Source organism: Rhinolophus hipposideros, assembly GCF_964194185.1.
Source record: "Rhinolophus hipposideros genome assembly, chromosome: 23".
NCBI lineage: Eukaryota > Metazoa > Chordata > Mammalia > Chiroptera > Rhinolophidae > Rhinolophus > Rhinolophus hipposideros.
Genome location: NC_138069.1, coordinates 41,010,440 through 41,034,699, shown reverse-complemented (window position 1 = coordinate 41,034,699; position 24,260 = coordinate 41,010,440). Strand labels below are relative to the sequence as shown.

The 24,260-nt window shown below is 52.8% G+C and overlaps 1 protein-coding gene and 1 long non-coding RNA gene across 3 annotated transcripts in view; both read right to left on the bottom strand.

The window, feature by feature from the left end:
- The window catches only part of CPLX2 (complexin 2), a 70,002-nt gene that overhangs the window by 4,045 nt on the left and 41,697 nt on the right, over positions 1-24,260 (bottom strand). Inside the window, exons 1-3 of one of the 2 annotated variants that reach the window (XM_081035527.1) lie at positions 7,642-7,907; positions 991-1,108; positions 672-847 (exon numbers count right to left, since the gene is read on the bottom strand). In XM_081035527.1, coding sequence (XP_080891653.1) covers positions 672-847; positions 991-1,021 — 207 coding nt within the window. In that variant the 5' untranslated portion in view covers positions 1,022-1,108; positions 7,642-7,907. Of the gene's footprint in view, positions 1-671; positions 848-990; positions 1,109-7,641; positions 7,908-24,260 lie in introns of those variants that run through there. The other variant, XM_081035528.1, reaches the window with a different exon arrangement.
- LOC308491783 lies at positions 13,120-17,273 on the bottom strand. Its single transcript, XR_013992411.1, has 2 exons — positions 17,005-17,273; positions 13,120-14,763 (listed from the first exon to the last, which is right to left on the bottom strand). It is a non-coding gene; the product is annotated as an uncharacterized lncRNA (long non-coding RNA).

The following is a 24,260-nucleotide window of genomic DNA, read 5'->3' as shown; positions in this document are numbered from 1 at the left end:
GCTGGGGCAGCTCACAAGCACTCCCCAGCCTCAGTCCTCTCATCTGCAGAATGGGGGCAGGGACTGCTTCTGGTAGAATTGTGCGTGTGCTCAGTAGGTGCTCACTCAGTGAGAGGGAGCTGGTGCATGGGGTTTCTTTTCAAATTTATACCTGCTCATAATCACTTCCCTGTTCTTTTGAAATCCCCCAAGATCCGAAAAGCAAAAGTTCTTGCATATGTGTGGACCCAAATTTTGGGGACGAAACTTGACTTCAACTGACAGAAGGCTACTTGTCACCCTGGTGTATTGCAGTGCTGGGACCAGACGTGTGCTGGACCGCTGGGCACACAGTGGCAGCCTCAGGCCCACTCCGATGCCCGCTGCCAGTGCTCAGGGCACTCTGCTAATTTTCAGAAATCCCCACATTTTGGATTGCAAACCTATTTGGCCTTCAGGGTTTCCGCAGGAGACTGCGGACTCGCATTCCCTGTGGGCATTCATTATCTTATGTAATGCACGTCGATCCTCGAGGGGGGTGTTCCCGCGACACCCATTTTTCTGATGAGAAGTTTGAGGCTCAGAGAGAGCTAGGTCTAAGGTCGGAGCTGGGATTCAGGGGAGCCTGAGGCCAGGTGTGGGGATGCCTGGTACCCGGGCGCCTTGCACTCGGGGCGCGGAGCGGGGCTAACCTTGTCTCGGATCTGCTGCCGGACCTTCTCGCGCTCGGCCTCCATGCGCGCGTGCTTGGCCTTGCGCTCCTCCTCCTGCTGCCTCAGCGCCTCCTGCCGCTCCTCCTCCTTCTTCTGCGCGTCGGGGTCCTTCTCCTCCTCGCCCCCCAGCATCTTCCCCATGTCCTTGGTGGCCCCTGCACGGGAGGGGGTGCGGAAGGACAAGGCGGGGTCAGGGGTGCCGGGCTGGGGATAGAAGGGCCGGCTGTTCCGAGGCCCTCTCCCACCCGGGCCGCGACACCCCACACTTAGAGTGAGGGGTGCAGGGCTCTGGCCTCACCTCCAAGGGCCTGCTTCATGACGAAGTCCATGTCTGTGCCTCTGGTTAGTGCGCCCTAGTCCACAGCCGAATTTGCATGCAGCGCTCCTGGCCGGCCTGGCTCTGGAGAGGTGCCAACCTGCAAACGAGAGGTGGGGGTTGGGTGGGCGAGACTTCTGCACAGGCAGGGCAGGGCGCTGGGGTTAGACACATGGAGACCTCCTCCTGCCAGGCACCGGACACCGTCAGCCTCAGTGCCCGGCACTGAGCGGACAGGACACGGAAAGGGGCATTTGTTGAACACTTGCCAAGTGCCAGGCACATACATGCTACCAAACGGCTTCTGATCCCTGTTTTAAAACCATCTAGACAATGCTGCTTGAATTTGTTTGAAGTCAGGATTCTTGGAAAGAGCCAGTAATTTGGATCCGGGCAGAGCAGGGTTCTAATGCCACCCTCATTCCTTATGTGCCATGTGACTTGCATGCAAGTTACTGAAGCTCCTTGACCCGTTTCCTCCTCTGTGAATGGAAATGGCAGTGTCTCCTTTCCCAGAGCTACCATTGGGGGCTGGAGAGAATTCCAGCCTGGGCCACTGGATGGACCCCTAGATGGAATGAGCATGTGCTCAGGGGCGGTGAAGAAACGAGAACAGCTCGCTTGGGTGCACACATCCTGACTTCTGAAATTAGACAAATGGAGAAATAAATTATTTGTATTGCAGCATACATGTAAGTTTTGTGTTTTATAGCTTAATTTGAATTGCACATAGGGGGTTACAGACACAATAATCTTCTCCGGCCTTAGAGCGTTTAAAGTCCCAAGCACAGGGCCTTGTAAGCACTCAGCTTCTTAGTCCTTCTCCTCTTCCTAAGTCACTTTCAGTTTTTATTATAATTTTTATTGTTATTATTTTGCCTCAGAAGATTTTCTTCAAATAAAAACTTAATGGGAATCTCAATATGCAAAGTATGTAAAAATGGAACTATTCCAATGGTGGGGGGCAAGAGGGGCCCGGAACTCCCCTCCCCCCTGGCCTCCTTCTTACCCTGTTTCTTCCACACCCCTGAGAACTTGGACCCTGATGCTCTAATTCAGAGATTTCCTTTTTATTACAACCATTCAGTTTCACTGGTTCTTTCACCACAAATCCCCTTCGGGGTGTGGATGGGACATCTGTGAGCTGTCCAAAGTGTGATATGGCTTAATAGTCAACCAAGGCCAGGTTGATTCCCCAAGACCTTTCATCCCACACAGCTTTGGGGTCTTTATGATTTGCTAGGAGGAAAAAGGGCTTCTGGGAAATGGTGGCAGAGAAGCCAGGCCATATTGCAACCAGGTTAAGTTCAAGGTCACACTGGCTGTTTGTTGATGATGGATTTTCCTCACTTCTTTCAAAATGAGAAATCATATCGGCCGACGGCAATCTTTCCATAAAATGGGGCCCGGCAGTTTATTGGAGGATGTCTACATGATCAGACCACCTGATGGGTTGTTTTGAGGAGAGAAAGTCATGGTGGTATAGAAAATAATCCCCGAGAGCTTTGGCATGAGACACACTTGGTTTGAAATCCTGGCTCTGGCTCTCACCGGCTCCCTGGGAAAGCTTCAGTTTGTTCCCTACAAAACGGGAGCATATTAAGGCGACCCTTCTACTGATATTTGAAGGAGAAGAGGAGGTACTAGTCAAGTGCCTGGTGTGTAGCAGGAGCTCGTTAATATCAGACATGGCGGATTGCATATTGATGAGGACACACCAAAATGGAACAACATTTCCAGGAAATGCAAGAGAACCCACCCTGACCCAGAATTCTGAGTTTGAAGGCTGCTCAGCTTAGTCCATCAAGATGTTTTCATTTGATTAAAAACACTGTAAAGAGACAGCATCTCTCAGAACAGGACAGGAACCATGAAACTGAATGATTTGAGGAGCTCTTGGGTTCCCTTTCTGTGTTTACATGCAGCTCAAGGAATGGCCAGGTGGCGCTGGAGGATGCAGGACTCTCATTTGAGACGCTGTGAATTGGTTGACAGGGCACGTGTGGTGTAGTTCCAGCCTTATCCCTAACTTGCTGCTCTGGCAAGTCTCTCCCGGGCCAGATGCTCCTTCTGGGCCCTTTCCCCTGTGCTTTATTGGAGCAGTTCTGCAGCATTGGAACTGCTGGTTCCCCACTGTATCTCAAACCTCTCTCCTCTCTTGGTTCTGTGACTCTGTCCTTTCCTCTCCCCTGTCTCCTGCTTTCCCCTCTCTCTTTTGTGCTTCTCCCTTTCCCTTTGCCTTCTCTCCAGGCTCTCTCCTCTTTCTCTCTCTCTCTCCTTTGCTGACTCCTCTTTTTTCTCTTGTCTTTTCTCATCTTCCCAGGACTCTGAGCTCAGCCTCTGCCTCTTTTTCCTCTCTAATCTTTCCCTGGGGAAAAAGCATCCTTGAAAGCGGCTTTACTGACTGCTGACACTTTTGACACCTAGACATGTATCTGGTACCCAGACCCCTGTATTTATTCATCTCACCAGCACTGCTCAAGGGTTGAGTTTCCTTGAAGCTTATGTCCCTGTCACTCTAGGTGGCTGCTGCTCTGGGCCTGCTGGGGGTATTTAGACAAGGAGTCCTACTGCCCACTCCCAGCATGCCCCTGTCAGCTCTTAAGCGATTTCTTGTTCACCTATCAGGAACCCCCCGAACCAACTTCTCAAGTCCCAATGTACTCCGACCCCATCCCCCACAGCAGGTGACTTCCCCCCTCTTCATGTGGAGTAGAGGAAGGCATACCTGACTTGGGTCCTCAATCTGCTACCTTTTACCTGCACCACAGTGAGGCATTGACTTAACCTCTGTGGGTCTGTCTTCTTTATAAAGTGAGGATTATAATGCCATTTTGAAGGGTCAGAAATATTCTGTGGAATGTGTTTGGTAACTATAGGGGGCTCAGTAGATGGTGTCTATTATCATTAGCAAAACTAGGAACACCAGCTGCTGTGTGCTCCCCTCCTCCTGGCTTCCGAGGAAGAGGCCCCCCTTCCCGCTGAAGCCAACCCATCTGCCTCAGCTCCAGATTTTCTTACCGTACACACACCTCCGCCTTTATCCATTCATCACTCCCTCTTCCTCCCATCTTCAGCCTCTTCTGCACAGGTCCCTTTTATCCCCCTCCTTCTCCAACTCTTGCCCTGAGCCCCACCTTTCCCTTAGTCTCTGTCCTCTAACTTCGTGGTGGAGGGGTCTCCACTTGGTCTCTCCACTTCTTCTCCCAGTCAAGCCCTAGGGTTCTGTGGGATCAGAGATTGGTTGCCTCTGCTCTGTCTCCAAACTGCGCTGGTCAGAGTTGCAGAGGCCTCCTAAATGTCAGACCCACGAGTGTTTTCACAGCCCTCCTGGTCTTCCACTCCTCTGTAGCATCAGATGCTGATGATGGCCTTCCCCCCACCCCTGCCCCACGGTTTTTCTGCGGAACCTCCTGAATTCCGTGACACAGCACTCCTGCGGTCTTCATCCTATTAGACGGGTCTCGCTCTCCTTTGCTGGCTCCTTTCCTTTAAAATGTAGTTTTCCTTGAGCAATCTCTCCCTTCTGTCCCCTCCCCCTCCCCCTCCCTCCTCCACTGTCTCCCTTGGGCATCTCGCCCTCCCTTATTGGCTTAATAAGGGTGAGCCTTCTTCAGCCGCAGATTGATCTCTCCTTTTCTCCCTCTACCTCTTTCTCCCTCCTCCCTCTACCCACTCTTTTCCCAAACCTGCACATTTAATTCTCTGCTAGATATTGTCACATGGATAAACTCAATTCAACCTGCCCAAGGACCAATCTCATCCATGCCTTCCCCATCCAACCATCTTTTCCTCCAGCATGCCATGTTCCAATCACCTCAACTGAAAATTCCAAAGTCAGTGAATTCTTCATTCACTCAGGCACTCACTCACTCACGCACTCACACTGCAAATGTTCTTTGAGAACCTCTTCTCTGCCAGGCACTGTCCTGGGTGCTAAGACGGTGGCAGAGCACAAGGGGGTCCCGGCATTTGCTCTTGCAGCCTTCAGGGGGCTGGAGAGGCTGACACTGGGCAAAGGCCACACATGGAATTGCTGAGTGACGACTGGGGCTGGGTGCTCAGGGAGAAGTCTGGGGCCTGTAGCTTCCCAACACTCTCTGTGTCCACACTCTCCTCTCCTGTGGCTGCTAAGAGTGCCTCGGTTCAGGGCCTCAAGCTTTACACTCTGTCCCTCCCCCAGCTCTCATCCATCCTCACATGGCCGTCCGATTAATATTCCTAAAGGGCAGACTTGCTCATGCAAACACACCCTGCAATGGCTCCACGAGGCCTGTCAAACCGACCGGAGTGCTTGTGCTGAGCTTCCTGTCCTGCCCAGTCCAGCACCTGCCTGCCTCGCTGTTCATTTCCCACCCCTTGCATGTGGCTCTGCCTCCGCTGTACCCTAACACAGGTTCTTTCCAAACCTCTGGACATTTGTTCATGCTGTTTCCACAGCCTTGAAACCTCTCCACCTCGTCTCTGCCAGTTCAAATCCTGGCTCTGCTACTTACTAAGTGACCTTCAACAAGTAACTTCATCTTTTCCTGTCTGTAAAATGGAGACAATGATACGTATGCCCAAGGCGTATTGCGAGCATTAAACGAGGTGATGCAAGGAAAACGCTCAGCTGTGTTTGGCACATAGCAGGTGCTTAGTACACGTTAGCTGTCATCATCTTCATCGTTAGCAGCAGGAGCAGTATTAATTCTCAAAGATCCCTCTCCAATATTACTCTCTCCATGAAATTTCCCACTTCCCCTGGATGAGATGTCATAGTGTCTTTCTCTTCTGAGACCCACAGTGTTTTTTAGGGCAGCCTCGCCTACCTCCAGCTGGCGCTTTCTGCCAGGCGTTGATTTTCTCTTCTCGGTCCCTCCGTGCTCCTCCCAGGGAGGGCCTGTCTCTTGTGCCTTTCTCCTACCCTAGAGGCCACAACAGGTCCTGGTTCCAGGTGGAGCCTCAGGATGTCTTAGCTGGATTGGGTTTAATGTTGTGTCAGCGAGTATGTGAGAATGTGTGCGTTCAAAGTATGACTCTGCGTTCTAACTCCGAGCTCAGGCGGCGTGAGTCTCCGTGAGCGTGTGTGCAGGCGTGTGTGTAGACGTTTTGCCAATGCCTGTTCCCAGTGCTGAGGGGGCCCCAGGTTGCCTGCAGTCGAGGATTTTAGCTAGACCGCCAGGAGGCGCTCCTCAGCGGTTCTGCGGGCAGCTTTGGTTCATCCCGGCGCGGGAAGGGTGGTGGTGGCGGCAGTGGTGGTGGTGGTGGTGGGGGGGGGGGGGATGCTGGGCTGGGGGAGGGGAGAGACGAAGGGGGTGGGGAGTGCTGCTGCTGCAGCACCAGGTTTCCTTGCCTTCAGCAAGCCCTGGACCCAGGACTCGTCTTTGGCTTCCCCTCCCTGACTACCTCCCAGCCTGTCCCACCCCGAAGGCGGCGCAGGCACCTCCTGAGGCTCTGCTGTCTGAGCCCCAGGCCGGTTTCGGAACTGGACCCCTGCCATCTGACATGCAGACTCGGACACCTGCAGTGTTTGTCCTTGGGGTTGTTTTTCTGTTCTTTATGACTCAAGTCCGAGCTGTATTCACCACAACTCAATTCAACACTTACTTGCGTTTTGCATGCGACCCTACGCTAATTGCCGTGGCAGAGACTGGGAATGTTCCTCCATCCCCACCCCCACCCCACGGCCCTGGAAGGGAGGAGCACTGGGGGAGGGGAAGGGGCAGTGGAAAATGAAAGGGGGTTGGGAACCGCCTTCCGCAGAAGAGCAGAAGTGGCAGGGGCGTTGCGTTCCCCGGCAGAGGAGGGGACAGGAATCTTGGCGCCCCTCTCTGGGTCCACCACTGAGACCAACACGCCCCGGTTGGCCACTGAGCGTGCCCCTCCCCCAACACATAGCTCCAACCCCAAGACCCAGCCCGGTCTCAAACTTTGCCAGAGGAGGGGGCAGAGTAGGGCGGGCGAGGACGTACAGGAGACCGTTCCTGATGGCCCCCAGGCGGCGGGCTGTGCAGCCTAAACCGCGGCTGCTCCTCCGAGGACAAATAGTCCCTTTGCCCCCTCTCCCCCCGTCCCCAAATGACTTTAGGTTGTTTTGCCCTCCACCTTCCGTCTGTCCTCCCCCTTCCCCCCCTCTGACTCACTCCGGGAGCAGCCCCCTCCCCCAGAGCCGGGAAGGCCCTGGCAAGCCCCGGGTTAACCGCAGCCTGAAGTAGCTTAGGTCCACGTTCCCCACCCCCACCCCCACCCCCACGAGCTCGAAGTTGTTCTCTGGGTTCAGACTTGAGTCTCCCGCTGCCTCCGGGCGGTCCTGGCTCCCCAGGAGCCGGGCTGTTTCAGGCTTCTGTCCCGGGCTCTCCGGCTCCGGGGCCCACTCCTGCTTCCCACTTTGCTCGGCTTCACTCTCTTCCCTCCGCCTGCTCGCTGCCCATCCACGGGGAGCTGTCCTTTCAGCACCCGGCCGGCGCTCCCGGGAGGGGGTGCTAGCTGCTGCCTCGCAGCCTCCCCTCCGGCTCCCGGCAGTCCTGGGGAGCTGTCCCCCGAAAGCCGTGCTCCCCAGCGTCCCCAGCTGCCCTGCGGCCTTGAGGTGAGAGCCGGGACCCTGTTGCCCACAGCCCGGCTCCGCCCTCCCGGCCCACGACCAGCACCGACCTGGCAGCCCCTGCACCAGTCTGAGCCACTGCGGGGCTCCAGCCGTGTTCAGCGAGGTGGCTCCTTCGGCTACTCCAGCTCCCGCCGCCGCCTCGTGCAACTCCGCCCGGCGAGCTGGGGCCCCGGCTGCTGCCGGAGGCGCCCTCCAATCCCGCCCCTCAGCCAGGCCCTGACGTGCTACCGCTCCCCTTCCAGATGGGAAATTCAAATCTCTCTCACCCCCTCTCTTTCTTCTCTCCCGCTCTTTCTCTCTCCCTCCCTCGCTCTCTCCCTCTCTCCCCTCTCTTCTCCTCCCCGCCTCCCTCTCCCTTTCCCATTCTCCCTCCTTTCACCCTCTCTTTTCTCCCTCCACTCCCCTTCCTCCTTCACCTTTCCGTGTCATCCTGTTCCTCGCAGACACCCCTGCCCATCCCCCTCGCGGCCACCTGTCCTGGCCACAGCTCTTTGGACTACAAGCTTGCTGCTTCCACGCACTGAGGGGCAGTGGGGACCCGGGGATGGCGGAAGGGTTCTTTAATGCAGAACTCCAAAGTCGCCTGCACAGGAAAGCCCTTCTTGATTCCTTCGGGGAATTGGCCCACTCTCCTCAGGGTTCCCACCACGGGACACACACCTGTTTCAGGGCGGTTCTCCTGTTTGCATGCCTCTTGCCCATGAGCTCCCAGCGACCAGGACAACCCTCATGTCTTTGCAGCCCCTCAGCATGGTGTCTCCCCACATGAGCACTCAGTAAATACTGATGAATGGCCTGGGTTAGGCCCCCCCAGGGGATAAGGAGCCTTTCCTGTGGACCTGGAGGGAGGAGACTGCTGCAGAATGCAGTGGACTTTAGGCCAGTCCAGTCCCTTCTCGATCTATAACCCTGTGAAGAATAAGGAATCCTTTGGCATACTGTATTCTAGAAGGTCATTTCTTTCTGTCTTATGCCCATGGAAGAAAAGGGAACTCCAGGCCACAGGGCAACACCTGCCCGTGTCCCCAGCCTTTCCTCCTCTCACGCTTTTATTTTTTGTTTTTATTTCTCTTGTAATGAGCCTTTCCATTCTGCCCGCCATCTTTTGGCTCTAAAATGCTTCCTTTCATCCAGCCCAATGTGTAGGAAAATGGCTCTGGGGAGGAGGGGCCTCACACCAGGACTTTAAAAGATTTGCAGGAATTCATGCATCAATCAGGGTTATGTCAGAGTGGAGATGACTTCTGCTTCTGTAAGGGAATGGCTTCCTTCCAAGAAGGGAGAGGCAAGATATGCAAAGGGACAGGATCTGCGAGAGGAAGGAGGCATGATTTTGTTCCAACAAGGGGACTGTTCCTTTACTTATGTTCACAGCAGAAGTCTCAAAGCGGGGAAGCCCCCGCAAGTCAGAGGCCATTGGTGGACCCACCTTCTCACCTGGAGGGTCACCTTCCGAAGCTCATCCCCTTCTCCCCTTATAGGCCGTGGGGCTTGGAATAGGAAAGGCCCTTCCTTTATGTCCGAGTTTCCTGCTATGTGGGCCACCAGCATGCTCATGTTTTATTTTTCTTCCTTTCCCTGGCAGACACTAATAGAGGGGGGCAGAAGGGGGGCTGTTTGATTAGAATAACTTAGACTTGGCATTAACGCCTGAGGGGAATTCTGGGCAGGGAGATTTGTGACAGTCCTTTTCCCTCCTCCCTCCTTTTTCCTTTTTCTTCTAGAACAGAAGCTCAGTGAATGGGACCTGGCTGGCAGTTACAGTTGGGGTTTTTCCACAACGGCCATTGCTTTTGACATGGACGTTGACCAAGCTGGGCTAAAAACCCAACTTAATCTCTAGAAAAATACTGAGCTCAGATCGGAGCACCTCACTTTAAGATGGAATTTAATAAGCTCGAGTATGTTTAGTAGGAGGGTGGTGGACATCTGGACATCAGGTCAAATGAGGGAAGGTTGAAAGATTTGAGAATGTCTCACCTGGAGGAAAGAATGCTGAAGAGGGATTCGCCCTTGAGGGGCTGGCGAGTCTTGCTCAGTTTGTAATTCAGCTCTTAGCTTGGTGACTGGCAAAGTGGGTGCTGAGAAAAGACTTGTTGGATGAATAAATGACCATTGCAAGGGAAGAGGAGTATGACTGTTTCCACTAGTGCTGAAGACAGAATTAGGGCAACGGGAAAAGGGAACCGGGGGAGGGGAGGAAGACAGAATCTTTAGGAAGAACCTCCTACCAATTGTAGCTGTCCAGCCATAATATGAACTCATGTGAGGTGGTGAAGTTCCCCATCCCCGGAAGATGGCAGTTGGATGACAGATGACAGCTAAAGCCCCCTTTGAACACAAGCTTCTGTAGAAACTGCATGAGCTGCCATGAATCAGGTCTAGCTGCAGAAAATCTTACTGGTGAATAAAAGGACAGCTCAGTCAAGTTTTGGTGGCTTCATCCTGTTGAATGATTAGGGATAAATCATGACACTTTAGCTACTGGTGCTTCCTGTCAAGAAAAGATGGTGAAGAGATGAGTACTTGCTCCTTGTTCAGTGTTACCAGTCTAGACACCGTTCCCAAATGCTCTATTATCACTGCAGAAAAGTTGCGAAATATTATAAGCATTTCCTAGTGATTATACTACTACTAATCATAGCAACCACGGGCCCCCATTATGTCTCAGGCGCTCGCTTTGGTGCTTTGCATAAATTACATCTCTCTTCAGTTCACACAAACTCCTGTTTGCAAGACGGGAAGACAAGGCCCAGGGACATGCAGTGAGTCTTGGGCAGAGACAGGATGCCAACCCAGGCCTGCCTGACACCAGGCTTCTCTTCTGACACATCCCACAGCCTGTGGAAATGTAACTTTTGCTCTGCAGATATTTTTTTTACATTGACATTTACATTCTTTATTTTCCAGTTTCTCACTTAAAAAAAAAAAAAAAGGATTCACACCCAAGCCGGGGTCCTCATCTCATGTGGGTTGTCAGCATTTCCTTCAGTCTCTCCAGTTCAGCCCCAATCCAGCTGCTGTGAGTCTCTCCCCACCCCCAGCCTGCCGTCCTTGCGGAGCCTGCTCTGTGGACAGCTTCTAAGTGTCACCTGGCAGAATAGGAAAGTGGATCTGGGGAAGGTGTCTTACCCTGGCTGGTGCTTCATTTCCACTTTTATTTATGAGCCCCGTGGGCTGAGGCAAGGGGCCAGATTTGAACAGATTTTTACAATGATGTGTACATGCCTTGCCTCTTCACTAGGAAGCCAGTCAAGAGAGCTAGTGTCAGTGCTTTGTGTGGGGATTGAGGAACATGTGTGACGATGACAAGTGCCACAGACTATCAATGTGGTGATCAGTGAGAACGGCCATGTCCAAAGGTCAGCTGGCTTCTTCCCTGCAATTTGCCTCAGTCCAAAAGGCACTCTGGGTCCAAAAGGCCTGTGGGAGGTGAGGCAGTGGGGGCCCCCAGCCCTGATCTGGAGCCCGCGGCTGGGCCTGTCCTCAGCGGGGAGAGGAGCTGACGGGCCCAGGGAGACACCTGCGTGCTCCCTCCTGCTCTTCTAGCTTGAGCCTGGAGGGGCAGAGTTGGTCTTGGCTCGAAGGGCTGGCCATGTGCCAGAGGCAGAAACCAAACTGTGGGGTGGTGCACAGGGAAGGACTGGAGGCCCCCGGGCTCATCTGATGAGTGGTTCTCCTCTTGTCACCGGTAATGGCCAGGGTGCCGTCACTGTCAGGGTGTGAGGTCAGGGCCCCAGTCTGTCTCCTTCAACAGACACTGACACAGTGTGAAGGCAAACCCACTGGTGTGCAATGGTGCACGCGTGTGTGCCCAGCAGGGTGGAACCGTGCAGGAAGTGGGCAGCGTCCACGTGGAAGGAAGCAGGTGCTGGTAGGGCAGGTGTGGCTCTGCCACCATGAGACTCTGAGTGTGTCCCTCCTGATGTGAGTGTGACATCATTGTATAGAGCTCAGAGGGTTGTTCCAGTGGAATGTGTCAATGGCATTGTGTGCTGGTCGGGTAGAAGGCGAGGGTGCCACATACGGCTGTGCAGGTTGTGCCCCATGCACCCACAGATGGCGGCATTTATATAAACTGTGCCAGAGGCAAAGCCTCTGGGGACATGTCCCCATTTCTGTGTAACGGTGTATGTCTAACTGCTGTTGTCTACAAGACATGGCACAAGTGACAGGGTGTTACGATTAGTATAAAATGGCGCCACCATTGATGGTAAGCGTCAGATGTAAGTGTGTCACAATGCACTGGCACTTGTGTCACTGTCACTGTGAGGGGCAGAAGGGTGTCGATGTGCAGCCAGGAGGGTGTCATCGCCTCTGTAGGCATGCAGGCTAAACGTGTCAGTGAGACTTACATTCTCCCCTCACCAGACAGGCCCTGGTGACCCAACCTGCCAGCTCCTGCCCCACCTGGCAAGCTGTAGAAACCTTGGATTCTCCAGTCTCCACTTTCGTTTATCCAAAAGAAGGTTCTGGGTTCCCCATCTACAGCCTGACTCATTGGTGGTACATGGAATAGGTGGGGGAACTCCCTGAGGAGCCCCTCACGCAGAGCCTCTCCCCAGACCAGCATCCACCTCCCAGCTCCTCAGACCTTTGCCCCCCTTCATCCTGTCCCCACCCTCCCAGGTCGAGGCACTCAGTGGCATGTGAAAGCAGTCCTCTGCCAGCCCACACGGAGCCCCAGGATACCCCATACAGGCAGCTCCCTCTTAGCTTGAGCTTTCCTGAAATCTTATGTTTTCATATCCCTCACACTGTCTGCAGTGCCCCTGCTATCCAGCAGAAGAGCGATGTTTTTATGACCAATTTTTCCTCCCTTGCCTCCGGTTTTTTTTTGAGCTCTCTGCTGTGAGTTGTCTCCCCTCTTCCAGTCTCAGCCCTTCCAACACTCTGGGCTGCGGTTGGACCTCCCTGTCCACCAGGAATTCTTCCTGACGACCCCAGGTGCTCATGTTACCCCAGAGCCAGCCAGTGCACCGGACCAAGCCTCCTCATTGGAGTCCTAGCACTGGACATGCTCAGGTACAATCCCTGCAGCACCGAAGTTTGTTCTGTGCCCTCAGGAGGTCCTCCTTCCAGAACGTTCCTCTACCCTGACGGCACTTGGTCCCTTATTCTCTTCCTATGTGAAACCCATGCTCAGATAGATAGTCTATACACCTTAGAATCCTCTCCTAAGGCACATGGAAACAGAATAACACAGTTCCAAAATACGAGAGTCATAAGCAAATGGCCACTTTCAGGATCACATCTAGAATCATAGAATCTGCAATGACAGACTTTCTAACACGACATGTCCACGAGGGGCCCATTGTTAGAAAACGGCAGATTCTTGGGTCTCATCCCACATGGACTGAACCAAATCTCTGAGATGAGCACCTAGGAATTTGTACTGGTTACCAAGCCCCCAGGTAGTTTTGATACACCCACTAGTTGGAAACCCTTGAATCAACCGAATCTGAGAATCATATGATTTTTGGGTCCTACTCTTATAGGAAAAAGTAATAAGTCATGGAATCATAGAATATTTTACGTTTAATAGAAGCTTAGATTCAACTGATCACACACATTCACTCACAACTTTAGAATCTTAAATTCTATGAATCTTAACGTCTAGAATCATAGTCGAAAGTGACCCCCGAGTGTGATTTTGTTCCTGTTCTCGGAGGAATTTTTCTTTCTCAGCCTCGCTGCTGTTTTTTCAATGGAAGACTCTTCCCTGTCCTTTGTAGGCCTGCCTCCACGGTGTCACCTATATCAGTGAAGATCAATGTTCTTTCCATCTTGGTGCAAAGGCAGCCGGCAGACCCCCTGCTTTTATGGAGCGAGTGAGCCAGAAATGACATCTCATTTCCGGTTAGGACCGGCACACTCTGGCCCACAAAACAGATCTCTCTCTTTAATAAAATAAATCTGAGGGATATTATTACTGTTTCACTAAAGCAGCCATATCTGAGGAACATAGACAACAGAGGTTAATAAGCTCTGGAGCTTCTGATCAAGGAAATGAAAGAGAGAGAGAGAGAGAGAGAGAGAGAGAGAGAGAGAGAGAGAGAGAGAGAGAGAGAGAGAGAGCGCCGGCCTTGGAGACTGTCGGGTGTGCCCATGTGTGTTTGTGTGGGGAGGAATGGAGTGACGAGAGGGCATGAAACATGCATAAAAAGTCAGCAACGAGAAAGCACCTTCCTGGTCATCTAACCCAGTGCCCTCAATTTACAGATGGGGAAACAGGTTCAGAAAGGGGAAGGGACTTTCTCAACACCACACAGCAAGTTCATGAAACTCCTAACTCGTAGGACAATATTCCTTCCCAGTTACAGCACCACCTTTCTTAAAACACCTCCAGTGGGCCGAGCTAGGGATGTTACAGATGTCAGCCCTTTCAGCTGCACGGCACCCTTATGTAGTAGATGTTTTTCACTCAATTATTCATTTATCAGACATGTGGGGCAGCCTGTGACACGCCAGGCAGTCTCCTAGGCAGACAGAGAAGTATAAGAAGTTTAGGAGTTTCTCTTCCCCTTCTTTATGTCACAGCGAGAGATGCAAATACTCCACAGAGAAATAACACATGGACCAATTCACACGCTCAAGAAGATCCTTGCCCATCGGAGCCTCTGATTGGAAGCACTTAGAAGCGAGTGGGGAGAGAGGCCCACAAACAGCGGAGGATAATACAACACTAAGCGCTGTCCGCGTGAAGAGGCAGCTCTGAGGAGAGGCAGACACACACAGCTTGCAGGCCAGATGGGACTGGAGCTCAAAGCAGAGGCATGTCAGAGGCACTACCGGGGGACAGCGGTGGGCTCTGGCACAGAGACAGGAGTTACAGCTCCGCAGCCCTCTGCCCCTTCCCGACGGTGGGACTTTTCTTGGAGACGGTTTCCTCTTCATGAGATGAGGGGATGGTCCTGACCTCTCAGGGTGATTGTGAGGCTCAGATAAGATAATGTTTAGGAACTAGAAGCCTGGATTCTCTTTCCCTCCAACACCTGAGCCAGGCAGGGATTCCTTCTGGAGTTTGGGGTCGTGGGACCATTAGGCAAAGGGTCCTCTATGATCTTCAATGGGCATTTATTTCTTCTCCTTCACCCATTTTTGGGGCTTCCTCCCTTCCTTTCCAGCACTCAAGGCACGGGGATATTGTGTTCCCAGATGGAAATTGCCTGAAGGAAGTCAAGAGGGGGCTTAGCCTCAGGCTAAAGAACATGAGGAATTTTCCACCCACAAATCTAAAAATGGCTGCTCTGTGCCACTCAACCTCCAGTTGTCTCTTTCTGGCAGAAACCCAAAATAATACAAAACCACCTTTTATCTGGCAAACAAACAAGGGGTTAGAGAGGTCTTGGGAAGATGGAGCCAGGGAAAAGCTTAAAAGGCTGGAGAGGAAGGAATTTTCATTTATCCTCCCTGTGGTAGGTTGTTTACAATCTTTATTTGACTTAATCCCCACAGCGGCACCTCCCTTACCTTAAAAGTCATCACTTCCACTTTATGTTCAGACAGGGGCAATTCAGACGCAGAGAGGTTAAGCACCTCGTCCAGGGTAGCGCAGCCGAGAAACAGTGGCATGGGTGTTTGCAGCTGGTCGTCTCTACAGGTGGCCACGTTTCCAGAGGGGAATTAGGTGGGTTTCTGAAAGCTGGGCCTGGGTCTGCAGCTTTGGGGCAACTGGTCCCAGAGTATAGGTGACCCTGCTAAGGGCATTTATATGTGGGCCTTACTATAGGCTGATCCTTAGCAGGCCTGGGTGATCAGAAGTGATGGGAGCCATGGGCTAGGGCCCTGGAACTGTGCCCTCAGGATTTAAATAAGAAATCCCTTCTTCGGTGGCAGCCTTTGATCACTTTTGCTCAGTTTGGCTCAGCCTGGCTCTTAAGCCAGTTATCTAACCATTGCTCCTGCATCTGCTCTTGCCTTCAGACTGACTTTCTAACTGGCTTCCAAATCAGTAGGAGAATCATAGCTTTCTAAACACACGTCTGACTGCATCATTCCCCTCCTTAAGCCACGCGGTGGTCACAGCTTATTTTGCCACCTAGCATCCACTCCTCCCTCATGTGGCGTCAGCTTGGGAGGAGCCGACCTATGTGTTCATTTGATCCCCTGGGTGGATCACATGACCTGGGCTAAGCCAATGCGCATGTACAGTCCCCTGGCCCTTGGATTAGTTCAGAGGCAGACGCGGGACCAAATCAGACCAGTCAGGGCCAGAGAGACTCAATTCTGGGACTTTTACTTGAACTAAAGGAAAGGGATGTTCCTTTTAGCTCCACTGTGACATGAATGGGGGTTCCCAGGAGCCACCACATGGAGTCTCAGAGCAGGGCCCAGCTTAGAGCCGGCAGAGCCAAGAAAGGACAGCGAGGACCCCTGGCCTGGTGCCATCGTTTGCACCTTGGATCAAGCTGTGCTTGCAGTTCTCCCAGTTCTTGTCATTCTTAGGAACCAATAACCACCCCTTCCCTTTTCTTCTCGTTAAAGCTACTTTAAGCTGTTTTTGTCTTTTACTTGCAACCAAAAGGATCTTAGCTAATACAACAATCCTGTAATGTCTTCCCATTGCCTTCAGGAGAAAGTTCAAATCCTTTAAATTGGCCGCCAGGGCCCCCCAGGACCAGACCCTGTTGCAGCAGTAGCCGCTCGTGCTCCCTGTGTGTCACTCCTAGGCGCAGTGATGCGGCGTTCCTGAGCCTTTGCCCACGCTGTTTGCTGCTGGAGGAAAGGCTTTGTCTGCTCTGTTCGCTTGGCAAGCTTTTGCTTTGGCCACCAGGGTTCAGCTAAAGCATAAAGGAATCCCTTCTGGGAACCAGACTGCGCCAGCAGCGTCCTCTGTGCGCCCACGTGGCCTCTTCGAAGCACCAACGAAACTAGATGCTTTAAGTTGGTTTTCTTGTCTGACTTTCTCCAGATTTTGAGCTCTTTGCGGATGGGGCCTTGCTGAGGCGGAGGGAATTCCTTCACTCAGCAAATACATGCTGAGCATGTACTGCGTCTCAGGGACCCCTCTAGGTGCTGGGGATACCATAGTGAAGAAAGAGACACATTGCCCTCTGGTCCTGTAGGGGAAGCAGACCTGCTGCTCCACTACACACACGTAATACCACAGGGGGCTGCCGCCGCATGTCTCTGGGCTAGAGCCTAGAGGAGCGACAGGCTCCAGGCAGGTCCTTGGGAAGTGGCCGTTAACTGAATGAGTGTGGAGGATCTCTGGACACCCTGTGTCCCCCAGCCTCCCTTTGGGACTGTCAATTGGGACTCTGTCAGGACCTCTTTGTTAGTGACTTACCCCATTTCCAGCCTACACTCCCTGGAAGTCATGGTTAGAGAATAGACGTGTGTGTGTGTGTGTGTGTGTGTGTGTGTTGTGTGTGTGTACAGGCGCGCACGCGCGCGTAGGCACTCACCTTTGGCAACGGGACTTGAACAGAGTGCCATTCCTGTTGACTTCCCGGGGCAGCGCCATCCCTTCTCAGGCCAGCAAGCAGGAGGCCGTGTGCTCCTCTGCCGACTTGGATCAGGGCTCCGGGCCAAGCTGCCCTCTTTCCACTCCTCACTCCTGTCCCCTCCTTAGGCCTGTTGCCAGTCCTTTGATCATCTCTGTGACTGTCCCCGGGGCTTTATCTGGCTTCTTTAGGACGTGCTGCTTCCTCCCGCCGCTGTCGCTCCCAGGCTCAAAAGCCTTCGATGACTCACCGTAGCCCACAGCTTCGAGTCCAGACCCACGGGGGCCTCCCTGGATCCAGTTTCTGCCTCCTGTGCCAGCCTGTTCACCACGGCCAACTGCTCTCCTACATAGCACTCCAGCTACGGAGCATTCGCCGCCTCTGATGTTCACTTTGTTCCTTTATTTATTTATGTGTCCTTGATTGTCTCCTCCTACTGGATCATAAACTGCTTGAGGGCAAGGATGGTGTCTTGCTCAGCCTTGAATCTCCAACAGCAAACCCAGGGCCTTCCCTGCTGTGAATGCGCAACGAATATTTGCAGAGATGACATCTGGCACGGCATCGCCTCCCTGCTTGGGGTTGTCCTGGCCCGTGGGCCTTGAGGTACCCGTCTCGGGTGGTATTGTAGACCCAGGCCCTCGCTGGGCCACAGAACACAGTAACGTCCTGGCATTCTTGTTTCAATCTTATTCTTCCTTTGTTTTGCATTCTTGGTCCATAAGCTAGCCGCACAATTTCCCTCTGTACTTTAGTCTCATCACTGTGGCATTTTGTCATTGGAATGTTTTTGGTATCATTTGCTGTGGTGACACGTTTTTGGCATGTTTCTGGTGTCTCTGTCCTCCCCACTCTCAGGCTTTATGGTCTGGTGGGGCTGACCCCACGCCTCACTTCCATGGGTGGGCATTACACCCATAGCCAGCCAATTAGAGCACTATTAGCTCTGGCTCCTGTGATTGGATGAAAACAAGACCAGCTAAGCCAGTAAGAGTCAGCCCTGGGACTTTAGCTTGAACCAATGGGAGGGAAGCTTTCTATGGGATTTGCAGGGCTGGCAGAATGTGGGCCAGGGCAGCTGGACCATTTTGCCACTACCTGGGGAGAGCCTACCCAAGGATAATGCCAACACAGAGGAGAACACAGCCAAGAGAAGGGAAGGACACAGATTCATGATGACAGCCTTCAAGTGCCTGGATTCAGATGTGCCTTTAAGGCTCATCTGCCCATGTCCTTTTCTGTTACATGACCAATAAACGCCACCTTTCACTTCAGTTTTTTTTGAATGAGGTTGCTATCCCTGCCACCCAGGAGAGACCTGCTGGAATGTGTAACTTTGGAGCTGTGTCCCCTCCTTCAGAAAATTCCTGATCCGGCAGGTCACGTCCCTCAAAGGACCCACTGTTTAAAAATCTCACATTCCAAGAAGGAGCCAGTCATCCTGGTGTTCGTTCTCTGTCTCTAAGCTGCCTCCTATCCTCTGTGGTCCCCATAGTCATGTGACTAATGTGAGAGGAGCTCATACTGGGGGACCTTGCTCAAAGCTTTGCCAAACTCAAACTTCATATCCACAGATCCCTGTTCATATATCCACATCCCCTCAAAACTGCACATATTTTTGGCCAACAGCTCTGCAATTTCACCCTTGAGTGGCATCAGCTTTCTTGGGCTGGTGCCATCTGTGCCTGGCAATTTGTCTGCATCTCATTTGTCACTTAGAGTTGGAACATTTGCCCGCCAGAGCAGTGCCTTTGGAGCCCCTTCTTACAGAGGACAATTTGGGAGCAGGAATTTCCCTGAGGTCCTCGTCGGTAAGGACACAGACGAGGCTTCCCCAGATGTTTCGAATGCCTCTTGTGCATCTCTGAGCTCTCTCCCAGAGCTGGGATCACCAAGCATCTTGCCGGTCCTTTATCTGACCTCTTTCCATTCGATGGGTTTGAAAGACCTCCGAGTTATGGCCCCACAGTCCTTCTCAAGGTGACTTTTGGGGTGTCTTTTCACTACTCCCGGTGGGCTGGTGCATTCTAAGTCATGATTTCTAACAGATTTTCTAAAAGATGCCTTTTCCCTTGCAACAGCTTTGCAGCCATCTCTCTTGTTGTTTTGTTTTGGTTCTTACTGTAACAGATTACGCTGGGCTATGGTTGGAAGAGGGAGGAGGTTCTGTGACATCTTGTGATGCCACCATCTCAACATGTGGCTTCCGGGATCACTGTGGTAGGAAGAAAGTGCTGGAAGTGTCACAGAGGTCCCCGTGGCAGCAGCTGGGAGGTGATCTTGCAGGCTGGCTTCTGTTTGCTCCTCCACATTGATGCTCCCCCCACCCCACCCCCTGCTCTGCCCAGGAGGCTGGCCTGTATGGACCAGTCAGCAGGCTCCCTTTGTCCTCAGGCTTCTCATTGGGTTCTATCAGTGGGAGGTACTGGCAGCGATGGGAGGCAGGAGGAGAGCAAGATTAGAATGTCCCTGCGCTGAAGGCCACCACTCCTGTCAAGTGGTCCTTCCCATACATGTACCCTCTGAGGCCGGGCAACCTCTTCCTTCCTGCCCTTCAGGCGAAGAGGTGGTAATGCTCCCGCCAACGCTGACTCTCCAAGGTCAGAGAGGTGGTCGGCCTCGGTCCTATGGGTCTTGCCAGTATGATAAGAGGCCTGGGATGGGGGGGGGCCGTGTGGGGTCAAACCTGCCGTGAGTCCTTGGTTGAATTCTTCTGTCCCCAGTCCCAAGTTCTCCGATCTCATTTGCAGATTTCTTGAGCAAATTGCCATTTTTTGAGAACTGAGAGCCTCCATTAAGGATCTAAGCATGTTCCTCCCCCACTTTTGGGGAAACTGAGGCCCACAGCCTCCGGGGTCATTGCTTTCCCACTGACGCGCACCACATCCAGAACCTGCGGTGCGGAGGGCGCAGTGTGGCCCTGCTCATGCGCTGTTTCTGCTCATGGGCTCCATCTCCGCAGAGGCTAGTTAGGTAGATAAGGAAACTGAGGCCCCATCATCTCCCACTCCCTCTTCACCTCAGGACGTCTCCCTCTCTCATGAGACAACCCACACGACATCCTGTAAATAACTTCATGTTCCCAACACCTCTCCTCCTTCTCCTTGGAAACCTGCTCTCTCTTTGGACTCGCTGCGGGTTGTTAGATTCCCGGCTTGGCTCAATGCGGAGTGTGGCGGGAGCGCCACACTGCATCTGAAGGCCTGGAGTAGTCGCGGCTCGTCGTTCGCTCGCTGGGTGACGTCGGGCAGGTCACTTCACCTCTCTGAGCCTCAGTTTCCTCACCTGAGCATGGGGGTGGGGCAGGATAGTGACAAATGTCCGTGGTAGAGATTGAATGAGGATTTGTACATAAGTGCCTGCTGAGTGTGGGACACACGCAGGGTGTTAATGAAAGTGTTGCCTCTTTTCTTCCTTCTCTCATTCTCTTTCCCCTCTTTTTCTTCTCTACTTGGTTCTGTCTCCTAGATGTTTCAGGGGGAGGGCAGGCTCCGTACACTCAGATGCCTGCAGGGTCTAAGCAGGTGACTGCTTAGAAATGGCCAGGAAAGAAGCTGCTTCCCAAGCACAGAGCCTGTAGCCTGGGGGAGGCTGGTCAGCAGGAGGACGTGGCCTGCGTTGCCAAGCGGTCTCTGGTGCCCCACCCCACGGCCTCCCTTCAATTCAAAGCTGGCTGCAGCGCCCTCCTCCGCCAACCCCCAAGGTTGCAGGATCCACTCACTTAGATTTGCTGCTGCTCCAAAGTTACATATTTACATTTGATGTCATCGAGTGGAAGGGAGAAATCAAATGTGGCCTTTCACCGGCTTTGGCTGGATGTTGTGGAAGAAGTGGGAAGGGGCTTTATCTGTAGGGAGGGGTGAGTCAGCATGACCCCTGCCTTGCAAGCCTGTGGAATGACGCCAGTAGTGCCACCAGCCTACTGAGCTGCTTCGTGCTGGCCGCTGGTCTCCGCGCCTTATGTATACTGCCTTGTTTAGTCCTCTCAACAACCTTGTGAGGTATTAGTTTTATGCCCATTTCACAGATGACAGAAGAGGTGGAGAGAGGAAAGGAAACTTGTCAAGGTCACACCGCTAAAAGGTGCCATTAAGGATTTGCATCCAGGCTGTCTGGTCCTGGGGTCTGCACTCACCTCTCTGCTCTTCCGCGACCAGGAAGTCGAATGGGAGATGGGACTCCGGCCACGTCTGGGTGTAGGGTGAGGACACACTGAATGATAATTCAGCACTGTCACTGTGTCACCGATTGCTGCAGCACGGTCGCCCTGTGTCTCTGTCGTGGTGGACACAGGTTGTCCTATAGCTTTTCTTCTGTACAGCGCCTTAATATTCCTTTGGGGTCCACCGTTCCCTTGTTCTCTGGCCATGTGCTTTGCATGGAGCCCCCCGATCCTCTTTTCCTCAGGCTCTAGGGAATGGTGCATAACCCAGGCCCAAGATGGTCCAGGAAGACTCAGTCCTGGAGCGTGTTCTGGAAATTTCAGAAAAATTCTCCTTTCGTTGGAGTTACTGAACTGAGAAAGTGTGAGCCTGGAGCTGCAAGGTCACGGTGTGAAAAGGTGCTGACTAAGCGGGGAGCCAAGCCCGAAAGAAAGAACTGACAGACACAGACACCGAGCCCTGATGGTAGTGCATGACTCCTGGATCAAGCCCTTCCTGTAATCCACAATCTGCCCTGGTATTTTTCAGTTACACGAACTAATGAAACCCTTTTTTGCCCTTAAACCATTTTGATTGATTTTTCTATCACTTGCACCTGAAATGGGATTGACTGGCATTGTGCTAACTACTCCATATATGTTATTACATTTCATCCAGTGATGTAGTTGACATGGTGCCCATTATCCAGATGAGGAAACTGAGGCTCAGAGAGATTTATTATATTGGCTAAGGTGTCACATGGCTAAGGTGACACATTCTGCTGTCAAAAGGCAGAATGAGCCTTCTGCCTTATGGTATCTCTTGTAATGTCCACTCTGCAGGGCTCTTCCAACTGTTCTCCCTGCTTCTACCTCATCTTCTTTAACCCCAACTTTCTCAGGGAAGAGAGCTTCCCTGGCTACACCTTCAGACTAAGTTCTCTTCTCTGGGAGACATTTTTATGGCACAAAGTACTTTGTCTCCTTAGCACGACTGAACTTCAATAATGATTTGTTCCAGTTTTATCTGCTCCACTGGGTGGGAGTCTCCTGGGGGCAGAGGTGATGGCTGTTTGGTTGTCGCAGCGCCGATATCTGGCCCAGGGCCTGGCCCTGGTGGGCACCTGGTAAATGTTTGCTGAATAAATGACTTGTGCAGTGTATCTCTCCCACTGTGGCCCTGGATCACAGCACACCTGTGTGACTGCAGTGCTGGCCTTCTGACACTGCACGATTTGCTCATGCTCGGCTGTGAGCCTGGGCGCTTCGCGTGCGTACGGATGGTTTTCCCTACTAGACAGTGAGGTCTTTGAAGACACGTTTGTTCTCCCACCATCGTTCTTTGAGTGGTAATAACAGCAGCACAAGGAATAGCAGTAATAAGAAGCAATTACTGTCTTCCAGGCACAGCTCTAAGGCTGCGTGTGCTCTGCCTCGTTTCATCCTTGCGTCAGCTGTCTGTGCATATGCTGTTCTGACCCCACCACAATTAAGGGCGAACTGAGGCTCCGAGAGTTTATGTGGGCTCTTTGGCATCTCCAGTTTGAGCTGGGGTTCTTTCTCATGCCATCAGAACAGAACTTGCTTTCGCAGTGCCTTTAGCAGGGGACTGCCAGGCGGGGTTGGCAGGCAGCGGGAGTAGCAGAAAGGCTGATGGGAGCTAACAGGTTGCCCCACGGCCTGTGCCCCATTGAAAGGAAAAGAGCCTTCATTGTGAAGGTCAAAGGAGGGCTGAGCAGGGAGAAGAGTAGGGGAGGCTCAGGGCAAGAGAGTGGGGCCGGGGCAGAGGTTCAGGGGTCTAGAGAAAGAGCATCAGGCATGAAGCTGGCCAGCCTGGGCTCCTACCCTGGCCTCAGTACTTCTGGCTGTGTGACCTTGGGCAAGGCACTGCACTTCTCTGAGCCTCCTTTGGAGGGCTCATGGTGCGAGGCTTGACACAGCACCTGGAAATGGCCTGGCCTTGCTTGACACAGGGTACCATGTTTGGGGTACAGGCCGCGTGCTGGGGTTGCTGTCAGTTCTTCACCCGCACACACCCAGGTGCAGCCACTGACACAGTCACTTAGCCACACGAGGCAGCGGGGTCTGAGCTCTGGCTGGGTGATTTACCATTCCCTCCGCCTCAAGCAGCTCTGACCTTGGATATTGGTGACAGAAGGAGCTGCGGTGGACAGTTGCTTGCTTTGCACTGTCACCTCTTAGGGGTTCCATGTGTCTGTTTTCATGGGTTTACTCTGCAGGGACAAGTCGCCTTCTCCCCAGCATACCTTGGGGCAGTGCATAGGCACTAGTCAGGAAACCTGTGGTGGCCTGCACTGGTGCTGGGACCCAGCGACAAGTGAGACCCTGGGCCCAGCGTTCAGTAGGAGGAAAGGAGGGGCGTTGGAGCTGGGTTTCTCAGGGTCCCGTCGTGACTTCTTGTGTTGCCATGTGGGGCTGGCGCCAGGCCGGCCCCGGGGTGAGGAGCCAGCTAGCGTGCCCCAGCCTCTCCCTGGAGCAGCATCTCCACAGTTTTGCCACCGTCTAATACCACCTCTGCTAGTTACTTAATTTTGCCTTCTAATTTCACTCAAAGAAAACACTTCATTGCATGCATTTAAAAAGGAAACCTCATCTTCCCACTTCACACTGGGAAACCAGTGTCACTTGCTGTCACAGAGAATAGCAGTGTGCTGTTGTCCACCTCTGTTCAGTCCAGCAAAGGGGTCTGGGGGCCTGGCTCCAGTCTGAATCTGAGGCCACCCTCTCATGGCTGACAGGGACGTGTTAATATTAGAGAGGCGTGAAGGACCCATTGGTACCAGCTTGAGATTTTCTCATGTGCGCCACTGAAAGAGATCTAAACAGGAGGAATACATTCCTCAATGTTCCACGGCTATGTGAAGTGGTAGGCTGCAGGGTCAGGTCACTCTCTGAGCCTCAGACTGCTCATCTTTGAAATGGGTACACGAGCAGCCCCCTCACCAAGTTACTGTAGGGGCAAGACAGTTCTCTGTCATTGGTAAGGTTTTATACACGTGTACAGACTTATTTTTATGACTGTAGTTCTGTGGGAAGGGAGGGTTATCAGAGCCTT